We start from the raw sequence: 13,816 nt of genomic DNA on the forward strand, positions 1-13,816 counted from the left end.
AGATCTACATTATTTTGATCTACTTTTATTTTGCATAATTTACCCATTGTATTTCCATATTACAAACTTTTATTTTATTTAAAAAATATGTTTTAACAAATTAATTTTATTGTATTTTTCTGATTATACAATAATACAATAATTCCTTCAAGAAATAGTATGTTAAATTATTACTCATGCACTTAATAGTTCATTCTTCCTTCAATAATTTATTTTCCCGATACTTTTCAGTAATTATTCCACATATTTAACACTTCAAATTTGTACAATTTTTACACAACAAGCTTATCAGTCAATCCCTAAAAAGTATATGGTTCATCAGCGTGGATGTGCCCTCATATCAATATATCACCGAATCAATCAGTACAAAAGTGTAGCCTATTCAACGCCATGGGTGCAATTTCTCTCAGCTTCCATATGATAAATTAGTAGCAATAACTTAAAATAGGGCAAGAGCATACAAAGCTTCTAACTTTACTTTTTCTGTTAATATTTTTTTCTCGTTTTTTTAAATTTACTTGATTGCCTGCTCTAAGGAGGAGTCATTTTTCTACATATTTTTCTACCACATGCATGCATGTGCTTGAATGTAAGTAGATAAAGCATGTATTGCTATTTTAGTAAGACTTGAAGATAAAGGAGTGATGTGATGAAATCGTTAACATTGCTGACAACCAATGACCCTGACAGCATGAAACGAGTAAGATTTTCTTAGTTGAAGCGTTTCGAGCTCCAATTGGCGTGAGAAAAGTCGCAGCTAAAGTTCAATCCAGAGCTTCTGCTGGTAGCTTACAAATAGGTTTATTGCCTTTTCTATCATTTTTTCAACTATTAACTAATTTATTTAGCAAGCAACATGACGACGACAATCCCACATGAAAACTAAGCTCCTTGTCAAACAAGTAACGTTTTCCGATGGAATCGTGACCTGCTGAACGTTAGATTTTAGCCTGCTCGTCGCAGATAATCACTTTGAGCAAATTTCTCATGAGTGATTTGTTGGCCTAAATCAATTTGATTGACGGGAGTTTTAAATTTTTTTTTTGTGTTTAGTTTTTCCATTCTATTTTTGAAAAATTTTTGGCTGAAACTTTTATATCAGCAATTGATCAGTGTTACAAATATACGGAGATATTGAAAACTAACACCACTGATAGGTAAACAAAAATAGATGAAAAATAAATGTATCATTTTAATATTGTGATTAAATTAATATTGTCATTTCAGAATTGGGCGAAGTTCAAAGTTTTTCTATATATGATGTCATTTCATTATTAAACAATTCGTTATTATAATATATTTTTAAAAACTCTCTGCTAAAAGAATGTATATTTAAGTGTTTAAATAAGCGTCTGAAATTAAATTTAAATTTCAAAAATATTTCCAAAATTATTTGCTTTAAATTTCTCTCTGAATCAGCGTATGTGTGTTAATTACCTTCAAATTAAAAGTAAACTTTTAATTATATGCAGTAAAAATCTTATTAAATAGAACATAAAACAAATCAAATAAAATGTATTTATAAACTTTTGTACAAAACATATGCAGTATTGCATACCCAGAGCATTATTTTCGGTCCATATCCAGACTTACACATAAGGGCAGCAACCTTTCCGAAGTATCCAAAATATATAAAATTACAGTACAGTGACGAGAATAAAAGCAAGTACACATTCTGTCTATTAAAATATATGGGAAAAGACGTGCCGTGCCATGCCGCGCGCATGTGTTTCTAGAGTCATAAAATCATTTTACAATACAAAACTTTTAATTGCTCACGCGTATTTTTAAAGAAGTACACATCCCCCCACCCCGAAGTTTCCTTCTTCCTCACATTAACTTCATGATATACAACAAGTAGCCAAAGGTAATGCGCATTTATAGTGCATCTCAGGTTAGTTGATGCTACACATTTGGTGCGCTACTTTAAGGTGTAAGGTGTAAATTCAGGAAAATGTTCATCATACGCCACCAACAACCAACTTCTTATGTAAATGCAATAATAAAGTTATTAAAAGTGTCATAACAACTCAAGAAAAGCAAAATCAGCAATTTGTGCGCTAGAAGCTAGAAGGTAGAAGGTAGAAGTTGAGATAGATTGAGATATAGTGATGCGACGACGCGCCACAGCGGGAGTATGACGAGTTTATTGTGCTGGCACCATTAAACACGCTCGAAACTTTTGACAGCTGATGGCAGTTGGATGACAATGTTTTGAAATTGCAAAAGACAATTTTAAATTAGCTTTGGCAGATAATGAGTTTTTATTTCGGAACAGCACAAGCTGTGAGTCTCGTCAGCAACATTATGCATTATGGTACACAGACACAGAACTACTTATGAGATACTATGTACACTTCAATTGAAGGAAGTAACTTAACAACAGTTTTTATACTTGTTTTAGTGTCATGTCCATTTGGAGTGCTCAGGTTAATTCGCAAATGTTTTATAAGCGATTTACTGTTAGTCAAGAGTAGCAGTGATAGCTAAGACATATATCATAACAACAAATTACAGAGCAGAACTTAGAACTTAGGGTAGTAATGTGGGATTAGTAAAATGCATTTGTACATTTTGATTAAAACTTTGTATATAAGTGGTACTGAACTCTGAAATAAGAATTAAAAAAGTCAAACATTATAAAAATAGTTCTAAATAGGAAGCAAAACACATTTAAAATTTTAATATTTTTTATTACTTCATAAAATACCGTTTCTAGAAATTAAAATTTCTATTACACTTATTTGAAAAACAATCCATGAATATCAAGTACCTTAGAAAGAAATAAAATTAAAAATAAAGAGGGTACCAGCTCTAAAAGAAGCGTAGCACCGCTACCATAGTTCATCTTTTGAGCCGCATCGGGTACCTTAATAGTTATAAAATAATCTCAATGCTCCTATTGTTCCTTATGTTGTAGACTTACGGTAAGATTATTAAAGTCCTTCACCTTCAAACGAAATATCTCACAAACACTGTACATCTGTACAAAGTAGAGTATGACAAACAAATCACAGACGTAATGATAGAAGCTACCAAAAAACATAGCAAGCGATGTTTCAATAACCAAGCCAGGCACAAACATAGGTAATATTAGATAATGTTTTCCAGTTATAGCCAATAAAATGAATGGTAATGAAAACATTATGAAACTCATCAATGAATAAATGAAAGCTGTTGCTTTTATAAATGCCTTTACACGTTCACAGCAACTATTCAATGATGTTTTATAGTCAAGTCCTCTATTCTCATATTCCTGAAATAATCGGACTACGAACATTTGTAGTCCATATAATTCTTTGCTGTATTTGTAAACTGTGCACAACTTTGTGATTAACAATACTGCGCTGCCAAGAGTACAGTTGGACTGGATTGTTGCCATCCAATGTATCTGAATCATTTGGGAAATTTTTCAAAACGTAATCAAAATATATATTAACTGATAACTGATCTATTCGAACGGTAATTTGTAATAGTATAGTTCATTCCTACTACTCTAGTTAGATTATCCGTAGAAGATACTATAACACTAGCAGGCTTACTCTGAACTGACTTGTGGCGCCTGCAACTTTTTTCAAATTGTTGCGTATTTAAGCTTAATGTTTGTGCCTTCAAATAAATATTTCAATAAAATTAATTATTGTACGTGTGAAGTAAAACATATTGAGTTGACGTATGTTGGATATCAATTTTATACATTTTTCTAAATTCGCATTATATACATATTGCACATTCACCTTTAATAAAAGTTAATATTTTTATATAAGGAAGTAACTTCATTAAAATTCAAAAATATGGATCGTTTTCAATTTTTAATTATTATAATGATCAATTTGATATTTATTGTAAATGAAATTAAATATCAAAGTATTACTTTTTACATAATTTTACTTCAAAGATTCCCATTCTTTACTTGTTCTGACAATCATATAGAATTATTTTTTTTCACACGTCTACCAACCTTTTAAGCTTCTGACAATAAAAAAGATTTCTATTAGTTATTTCTAACAATACAGGTACGTAAGTGTATCTTAACATAACTTCAAAATTTTCTTTCAGAAACCAACAGCGCAGCCACAAAACTTAACTTTAAAACAATGTTTGCAAGTTGTAAACCAGTAAACATAAAAGTTAAATACTTTAACTTTATTTGCAAGTATTTAACAGAAACCAAAACAGCAATAACAGCAAGAATCCGCCAGCACATGAAACTCAACATACAATCACACGCAATTAGACGCACACACAGCCAAAAGCATGTAAACATATTTATAACATAACCCTTAAAGTAGATTTTAAGCCAACATTGATATTTAATGCGAACATTATTATGACAACAATTAAAGTTAGTGCGTTGAAAGTGTCAATTAAATACAATAAAAGAAAACTAAAACTAAAACAACAAACATAACAGCAATTGCAACTGTTAAATGAGCGCTATGTTATTTATATATATGTAAACATAATTTTTTTATGTTATAATACATTTTAAGCCGTTAAAATTGCTATGTTAATCGTAAAAATTTTTACAATGCTGGAAAAAGTAGGCAATGAATTGCAACATAAAATGTAGCATTGCTTGGCGTTAAGGCAAAATATAATTTCTCTGTTGCGTTGAGACCGTCTCAGTTAAGAAGTAAGAAATTCGTCGCCATTAGCTACCGAAATTCGTTTAAAAGATACTTTGTAATGTAATGCTTTGCTTGTTTATGTTGAAACTGAACCTTTGTTGACCTTTTTGATGTGATTCTTTATCTTTTGCTGTAGCTATATTGCCTGCAATAATGTGCTTCCGGCTTTTGTGAGAACGTTTCAGACATTTTATGGCATTTGATTAAATTACAAGTTGTTATATTTAGCAAAAATATATATACGTTTGTGTGTGATTTTATTTATTACGACTCAAATGTTTACAGCACGAAAATGTCGGTTAGGTGATGGGTCACAGAAATGAGTTATACTTAAGACTGCAGTGATTTTTATAAAGTGTCTTTAGTAGATAAAAACGACAAATAAAAAATAAAAAAGTTTTATACGTATAATTAGACTTTTGACGAGAAAAGAAATTTTGTTGTAAATAATATTATACAATACTAATGGAAACGTATTAAATGATTATAATTTTTTTTTTAATTATTTGTTCATTTTAATATATTAGCTTAACTATGTACCAAAGTTAACACAAAACTTCTATTCTTTTAGCGATAGTAGTCAACTTTAATCAATATTACAATTTACTTACTTATTTAGATGGCCATTATAGACCGCTTTCTTGACAGTGTACAGTAGCCTTTACACGCGAACCTCATCAGTAACTGCTGTCGCCTGTTAGTAGTACTACGCGCCTCCATATTATTGGCCACCTGTTCTCTACCGTCAGCTAGTACCGCATTAAACACCTTTTCGAAGGAGCTCTCTTTTATATTCAAGCGTTCATAATCAAGCCAGCCTTCACTGGTCACCTGGTCCTTTCACAGAAGATGCACAAGTCCTCTACTGCATTTTTCACCAGCGACTACCGCAGCAAACACATTTTCGATGGAGCTCTCTCTCTTTCACTGAAGCGTTCATAACCAATTTAGCGAAACCGTTGAATTCTTATTCGCTTAACTATGTTACTGACGCTTTATAGCAAATATAGCTCATTGTTCCATCTAACTCTATACTGATTGACAACGCCTAAAAGTCCACATATCGTTCAAAAAATTTTTCTCTCAAATGCTTCTAATACTTTCTCATCACTGTTGGTAATTATCCAAGCTTTAGCGTCATATACCATGGCAGAATAGAGCCCTGAAATTATTTGCGAAAACTAACAAACCTACCAACACTGCGTTATCGAATCTCAGAATGGTTGCAGGCTCCCCGGGGAGGTATGCAGATCTGAGGTCAATAATTCCTTAGTCTGATGAAGTGATAAACAATAATCCAGTTAAGCCGTAAAGAGGGGTTTTGAAGAAACCTCGAGTTAATAAAGTAAAAAAGTGCTCAATTGCATTGGCTCAAATAACTTCAATACAACAGTGCAGGCATGATAAAAGACTTATAGATCGTGCTTTTTGTTAATCAAGAGTTGGCTCTACTCTTCAATTGCCTATTTAACTGGAAGTAGCATTTGTTAACAAAAGTGCGTACGTCATTTTTGGTGATTACACTGGTTCCCAAATAAACAAAACCTTTTACAGCTTCGAACTTGCGGTTGGTAACAGTGACGTGGATAACAAGGAAATTCGTTTATTGACAGATAGCAGTTTTTTCTTATTTTCCACATTTGCTTCACTAGTTTTTCTATATTGTAAAAGGCATAGTTGAGGCTAATAATATCAATTTCGTCGGCAACCCAAAAAGCATCACACTTTTGTAAAACATTGTTCTAGTACGGTTCTGATACAATATCTGCTGCTCAGATTATTGTTGCCAATATTAGATTGTAGAAATCTCACGATAAGATGTCATCCTATTTAAAACGTCGTTTGGTATCAAAGGGCTCAGAAATGATTTCCCCAATTCTAGCGGAGCTGTTGGTGTTGCTCAACGTCATGACGTTCTAAATTATTTTCATATTAATAATAATAATGCTCTGCCTTAACTGACGTCACTATATAAAATTTAAAGTATATATATCTTAAATTTAACAAATAATTTATTTATGCATATTTTTTTAGTCCATATTATTTGTCAGTCATAAGCTTTAAATCATTTTCTTCTGAATTTTGCTTGTCAAAATATTGCTTCAAATCACAGAGTCAGACAGTTTGCAGCCCAAGGCTTGTAATTGAATTCTTTATGAAATGCAAAATTAACATGTGTTTCGCATGATTAATGTCGGCAATTATCCTTAAAATGTCGAGCATACTTAAATCAATGCAATTTAATGATTTTATGTACTTGTGAGTACGCGTGATTCCTCAAAGCGACATCAAGAATGCGAAGTTCACGCAAATTGAGCGGAATGAAGCGTTTACCTTGTATGACTTCTGCTTCAAATGTCAATGCCATTCATGATACGCTGATGACGCTGATGTTGATTCTGATGCTGAAGCTGATGCTGACGATGTGATAATGATGTTAGTTAGTTGTGTTTGATGAACTCTAAACTTGTTGTAATAATTTTTAGTCCTTCGTTTGGTTCATTCTAACTACTGTTGACATGCGAACACTCACACTCATGAGTAACATTAAAAAATATTAGAGAAACATTAAAAGTGCTCGCATAAACACTGCCTCGACATGCTGTCAAAAACACATAATTCATTTATTTTCTATTATAATCAGTTGTGATGTGGCCCTTTCAACATTTCATCAGTTGCATGTTAATATCATTTATCATTCGCTCTATTCTACATACCACATAAGAGTACGTACACATATATATGTATGAATGTGTATATGTAAAAACCTAGATACTTGCATGAAGATTGTGTTAGGATAATGTATATGTCGTATAAAAATATAAACAAACTTCGCTTACAATGTATTAGTAACAAAATGTATCTTTTGTTTGCTACTTTCGTAGAAATATTTTATTGTATATCAGTTTTCTTTTGATATGAAAAGCTTTAGATGCACTTATTTCTATTACATTTTTGCATTGACTGTAAAGTCATAAGTGCTTTAGAAAATCTTTTAAAATTTTTATTTATAATGGATTTTAATGTATATATTATTAGACTGTGGGAATACTACGGATATGTTAGTATATTATACATATTTTTAATATATTAAACTAAATATAGTAAGGTTTTGTAAGTGCTTTACATGTCAACACTTAGACATAACCGAATTTAGACATAACAAAATCCTACACTGTAGGATGGCATCGAATTATCTGATTCCATACTTATGAGTTAAAAAAAATTGTCAGATAATATGTTATGTCCGCTAAAAAACGAATGAAGAGAAAGATCGTACGATGTGTCCATCTTAACTGATTACTCAAAAATAGATTGTGGATTAGGAGCAAGAATTTTTACACCATTTCCCATTTGCACCCTAATGCTACCTTATGAGGCCACGGTTTGCAAGGCAGAAGTTTTAGCGATTAGGGAAGCATATCAGCTAATTTCAAGTCTCATCAAAATTGCCATTTTAATTCACAGCCAACCGGAAGTTAAAGCTCTTCAATTCTTCATCATAAAAGCAAAGATAGTAAAAGAATCTAGAGAGGCAAGTGATAAGCTAAGTGGGCTTGCTGTTTTTATTCTTATCTGGGTTCTTGGACAAACGACGTTTAAAAAGAATGAAAAAGCAGACGGTTTGGTTCACCTTTATGCTTGCCTACATATTTCCCTAGGAGTACCCAAGCTAGGGATGTTCTCCTCAAGATTGTTGAGAGAAGTACTTACCACTACTTTCTTCAACCTGCCAATAGCATATAGAAGACACTACGGTCATGTATAACTTCCTAGTTAAGACGGACCGATTACAGTAAGACTCTGTCTGCAGCTCTGTCTGTTCACTGGTGTATATAAGCCTATGCAGGGAAACTTTGCATTTCTCGGAATACTCATTACAGAAGTTGTGAAATTCCTTCAGGAAAAATTAATAAGAATTGTTCGTGTGAATGTTTAGAGAAATATAGTTTTGTAACAATTTGTTAGACAGTTCATCGGTAAGGACAAAAGATCTGTCAAATTATCTAAATTCGATGGAATGCATTATAGTTTTTGTTTTTTTTATATCTGAGGTTTCTTGCGAGGAATGTGAAAACTGCTGACCAGTCTCTGCAATCAATCAACCAACTTCTGCAGTTATGCTCAAAATAATAAATCTTTAATTTAAATCTAATCAATTGAGAACAAATAATTTATTGAAGTAAAGTAAAAATATATACGCGGAAATAACATTTCTGTTTATATCAATTACAAGTAATCCAATTAACTGCACATTTCAAATAAATACGGAATTTAGTTTTCTCAAAATAGATATATAAATTGATACCGAAATTTATATATATACTCCCTATTGTGTTATAGATACTAACGGTGGTTATTCAGGTTAAGGTTCTTATGGTAACCCGGATACGGATTGCGTAGCAGTGGAATCCTACTTGGTTTAGTAGCGGAAACTCCAATAGGCGCTGGAATTGATACTTGCTCGTCGCTGACCGGAGAAATATCAGAATTCTCATTTTTTACATTTTCAGCCACTTGTTCAGTATTTTTCTCTAAAGCATGCTTAAAAAAAATATTGAGATAATTAGATTATTATTAAGGTTATTTAATATAAACTCTTTTCACTTACGTTTATCTTTTTTAAAAGTTCTACATTTGGTGTTGTTGCTTTATTATAAAACTTGAGGTATTCTGTTCTACTTTCCTCCAATCTTTTTCCAAAAGATGCTACCCTTTGTTCCAAATTTTTGTGTCTCTCAGTTACACGACGCATTTTGCTTTCAAAATTATCAAAACAGACAGAAAGATTGGACATGAAGTTTGAAAAAAGATTATTAAAATTTTCCTCATACGAAGTCGATATATCGGAACAGTTATTAGGCTAAATAAAAACTGTGAGATAGGTATTTTTATTTTTTAGAAAATTGTGATATCACCTGTTCAACTATATTTATGTTGGCATTTGGCTGTGTTCTTATTATTATTGGCTCCCTGTATATTTGGATGACCGTTTGAAATGTACACCAATTCAAGAAACTTCGTAAATCTGGATTTTGTGCTGTAAAAGAAATATTGAATAAATTTATAAAACTGCAAATTGACTCGAACATAGCAAATTTAAAATATAATTAATATTAGTCACCTATCATTTTAATAGAATATATAATCTGCTATATTTATAAAAATTCAAGGTTGTGTGATTTAATGATGATTAACAAGAGGGACTTTTTAGCATTTTTAGGTGCTCGAAATCGAACAAGAAATCACTGCAAGTCGAATAAAGATATAAACAACAAGTCTAGTATCTTCTTTATTATAAAGTGTGCCTTTATGAATAACTTACTGTTCTCTGAAAGTTCAGGAGTACCCAGCATACGTTCCATACGAATCTGCTTGTAAACAAATTTTAATATTGCATTATGCACATCATCTACCCCGCCTCGTTGTTTCTTTAAAGTTCTAGAGATATTAATATTGTTAAAAATTTATGTAGACATTTATTTATTTATTCCAGCATACATACTCCAAAATTTCCATAAGACTTAAATATAGTGTAGCATTTTGGCCATGTTTATTCATTACTAAGAAAAAGTAGTCTAATACATCCTCGATATTAATATTAAGTTCAATATTATCTAAGTCGTCAAACTCGTATTCTATATCAGAGGCATTGAGCCAATCATAATCGCCAACTTCCGATATATTAAAGTCACTTGAGCTAGTATCTGATATATTTAGGTCACTTGTGATACTAATAGATGGGGGCGAATTGCTCAAAAGATTCATTAGCTGTATAATTCCGTTCTGCATTTTGGTAAAATTAAGTTAAGCCTTTTTTGGAGGTAGGGAATATTTTGCATTAAATATTCTATAACTTTTCAAAAATTTTTAAATATATGTAAATATTGAGTACTTTTCTGCTATTGCATTTTGCGATTATGTTAGATAATCGCTTAAATTTAATAAAATTTACTATTCTTATTACTTATGTTTTTTTTTCTAACAATTTATTTTTATTTATAATGATTTTTGATAAAAAAAATATTTCAAAGAAATAGTGATCTAAACTATAATCGGTTATAAATAATTTGTCACACAAATATTACAGAATTGAGGGGAATATTGGTTTAGAAATTCTTAATCATCATTACAGTACCAATCTATAAGGAATTAGAGAGTGTAACTAAATCAAAATGGTTCATCTAATGTGTGGGAAGTATAGTCATATTAATATGAAACAGTCCCTATTAATGGCTGGGGGGCTTATCTCTACCCCACACTAGGCTTTAACTAGGCTAAAAAAAAATCGTATCATTTATTTGTCTTTTAGATGATGACGGACCTTAAATCAGCATATCTTCCTGAGAGTCCAGAAGTGGACTTGGGGATTGTTAGGGCGGGGTTAATTAGCGTATCAACTTCAGTGAATAATTTTAGAGCTCTGTCTCCGATATATTTTTTCACTGAGTCAATCCTAAGATCTCTATGTATGTCTGTTGATCTAATATACCATGGAATCTTAAACCGTTTTCTTAAAGCCAGGTTTTGAGCTATCTGTAATTACTTTAAGGTGGTATTTGAGGCTATGCTATATGTAACACATCCGTACAGTAGTGCAGGTCTAATTACTTGCGTATAAAGTAATTTTCTGTTTTTAAAGTTGAAGTGATAATTATTAAATAGCGGCTTTAACAAATGTGAATCTTAGAGCCGTTTGTCAAAAGTGACCCCCAGATACTTTATGTTATATATAATATATATTTTGTTTTTGTTAAAATTTATTTATATGTGATTACTTATTCTGGTCGTACTACGAGTAGTGCATTTAAAGAAGAGTTTCATATATATAAAGTCCACGTAATTTAATATAACATTATTTGTACAACAACGCTACTTCGTCCTTTTATTGGAAAGGAATTGATTTAATTTAATTATGCTCACCTTTACTCACAAAGCAGATTACAAAACTTATTTCAACTTATTTAAAACTATTAATTTGTTGGAAATAAATAGAAGAACCAACTTTGTCCATACCAAACTTGTGTTTACGCTAATGCGTATCCTTTGATATGCCAACCCATACATATATGAAATTTAAAGCTTCTATTTGCGGATTATATGCATAATAAATACCATTCAAGCTACACATGCAGAGCTCACATGAGCGGTGTCTTTATTTATATGCGAAAACGGTATTTGCGAAAGGATCTGTACAGCTCAGCGTAGCTCGTGTATTTATTGGACAAAGCTTACAAAACATCGTCCTCTAACAAAGATTAATGCTTCAACGACTGATGAATTTTAAGATTAATTAAGTGATGAAGAGGCATTTTGTGAGCACGGGGCCAAAAGCATTACTAATATCATAACAAAAGCAACAGAAAATGCTGTTTGCCTTCCTGTTTAAGGATTAGAAAATTTGTGCGAATTAGTTGCAAACTTTATTCCTTTGCTGGTATCTATTTGTGTTAAAGTGAGTATGTGTGCGTGTGTGCGTGTGTTAGTGATGTGTGTTAGTCCTGGTTGGATGCTGGTTGGCTAGGAACAACGGGAAATGAAACGTCATTCTTGTGTTATTAATACAAGCAAATAAACGCCATAATAAAGGATATAATTGGTAGCATATGTTCATAAAATGCGTTTTGAATTCACAATTAATAAATAAAAATAATATGGAATCATGTCCTTATTAATGTGAGCTTAAGCGAACAAAATACTTTTGCCGTCCTTGTACGTGTGCATGTATATGTTAAGGATATTTCTGCTGCTGTTAATGCATTATACATGTCTGTGTGTGTGTATGTAAAAAGGATTATTTTAGTTTGTATAGTCGAAGCGAAAACTTAAAAGGATTAAAGTGAATGTTGAAGCTTTCTATGATTATATATAACATTTTATTGATATTTGAATAATTTTAAGAAATTTTCTGAACTTATCTATATAGCTTTAATTACTTTTATGTGATATAATGATTTCATATAAAAACAGTCCTGATCATTTTCTTTTTAAATTTTTTAAGCATCTACTCAAATTTTTGAACTTTATATAATTTTAGATATACTCACATTCTTTTTTGGGGGATCATCAAATTTACATATACTCTACTTCTTTCAACAAAAAATTCTACTCAACTATTTTATATTCTTAATTTGTTTTTTTATTTGAGATTTCATTGGTCAACACCAACTCACATATAATCTGCCTAAAAAAATTTACGACTTTGCTGAAAAACAAAATAGTTCAAAAAATTTAAAAAAAAATTACAAATGCTTTTTTTTTTGTTTGGTGGAATAGGAAAACTTATTTAAATGTGAAAAAGTAAATAGCAAACTTTTCACAAATAAGTATTTTGCTGTCAAAATGTAAATCCAATAAGAAAACATTTTTCACCAATATGTTTTTAACTCTTCCTCCGACCGCAGACAGCAAAGAAAATAGAAAATAGAAAAATCCAAACTTAGATTATATGTATTTATCTTCAGCTTAGTCCAAACTTTTCCGTGCACTTTTCCATGCACTGAGTGCATTTCCATTAAATGTGAACTTTTACAGTTTGTGAGCATAAAAAGTAGAAAAATTATATCAAAAGCTGTTGAAAATCTACGAGCTGCAAAACTCTGCACTTTACATTTTATTTGAATTTTTTCTCAATTTCTTCGGTTTTTTTTTTTTTGGACTAGGTTTGGAATTTATTTCTTTGCTTGCGATTTCTATTTTTTTTTTAATTTTTTTTTTATCGATGTTAGGAATTCAATTCAATTTTTTATTTTCATTTTTATTATTTCTTCTACATTTTTTAACTCTTAGGTGCTCATATTCTTCTATATATTCAGTTGACGTTGCTGAAATTTACCAATCATTACAATTTTAGCACTTAACTTGCAATTTCCATAAAATATCATAGGTCACCGAAATAATTTATCCAAATTCTAATTGTCCTTTTCAGAGCGAAAGAATTATTTCGGAGAATTTGAAAGTGATTGTGTGAAAATGTGATTCCTAAATCTTAGTTGAAGATTCGTTTAAAAGAGTTTTAATACTGCTTCATAATGGTCAGTACTCTAAATCAAACCAAAACAAGGTCACATACAATAATCAACGAAGTTTAATTCTGATTTTTAGCTCTAAGAATAATAAAAATAAAAATAATAATAGAATACTTTTGTTTTATGAGTATATCTCAGATATGTATGTTAAAAATT

General features: G+C 30.9%; 1 protein-coding gene across 1 annotated transcript; it reads right to left on the minus strand.

Annotated features, from left to right (window-relative positions):
* Positions 1–8,814: 8,814 nt before the first annotated feature.
* On the minus strand, positions 8,815–10,594 carry LOC119681588. Its single transcript, XM_038094829.1, has 5 exons — positions 10,138–10,594; positions 9,958–10,073; positions 9,551–9,672; positions 9,244–9,495; positions 8,815–9,176 (listed from the first exon to the last, which is right to left on the minus strand). The coding sequence occupies exons 1-5, from the start codon at positions 10,422–10,424 to the stop codon at positions 8,979–8,981; spliced, it is 975 nt and encodes a 324-aa protein (XP_037950757.1). The 5' UTR covers positions 10,425–10,594; the 3' UTR covers positions 8,815–8,978.
* Positions 10,595–13,816: the final 3,222 nt, after the last annotated feature.

Source organism: Teleopsis dalmanni, chromosome 2, assembly GCF_002237135.1.
Source record: "Teleopsis dalmanni isolate 2A chromosome 2, ASM223713v2, whole genome shotgun sequence".
Taxonomy (NCBI): domain Eukaryota; kingdom Metazoa; phylum Arthropoda; class Insecta; order Diptera; family Diopsidae; genus Teleopsis; species Teleopsis dalmanni.

Bases quoted from the DNA above. Each gene is read 5' to 3' on its own strand.
- LOC119681588 (XM_038094829.1), bottom strand. From the start codon at position 10,424: ATGCAGAACGGAATTATACAGCTAATGAATCTTTTGAGCAATTCGCCC. The intron at 9,496-9,550 runs GTGATATCACAA...GTTTTTATTTAG, and splicing joins ACATAAATATAGTTGAACAG to CCTAATAACTGTTCCGATAT. The intron at 9,177-9,243 runs GTAAGTGAAAAG...ATTTTTTTTAAG, and splicing joins AACTTTTAAAAAAGATAAAC to CATGCTTTAGAGAAAAATAC.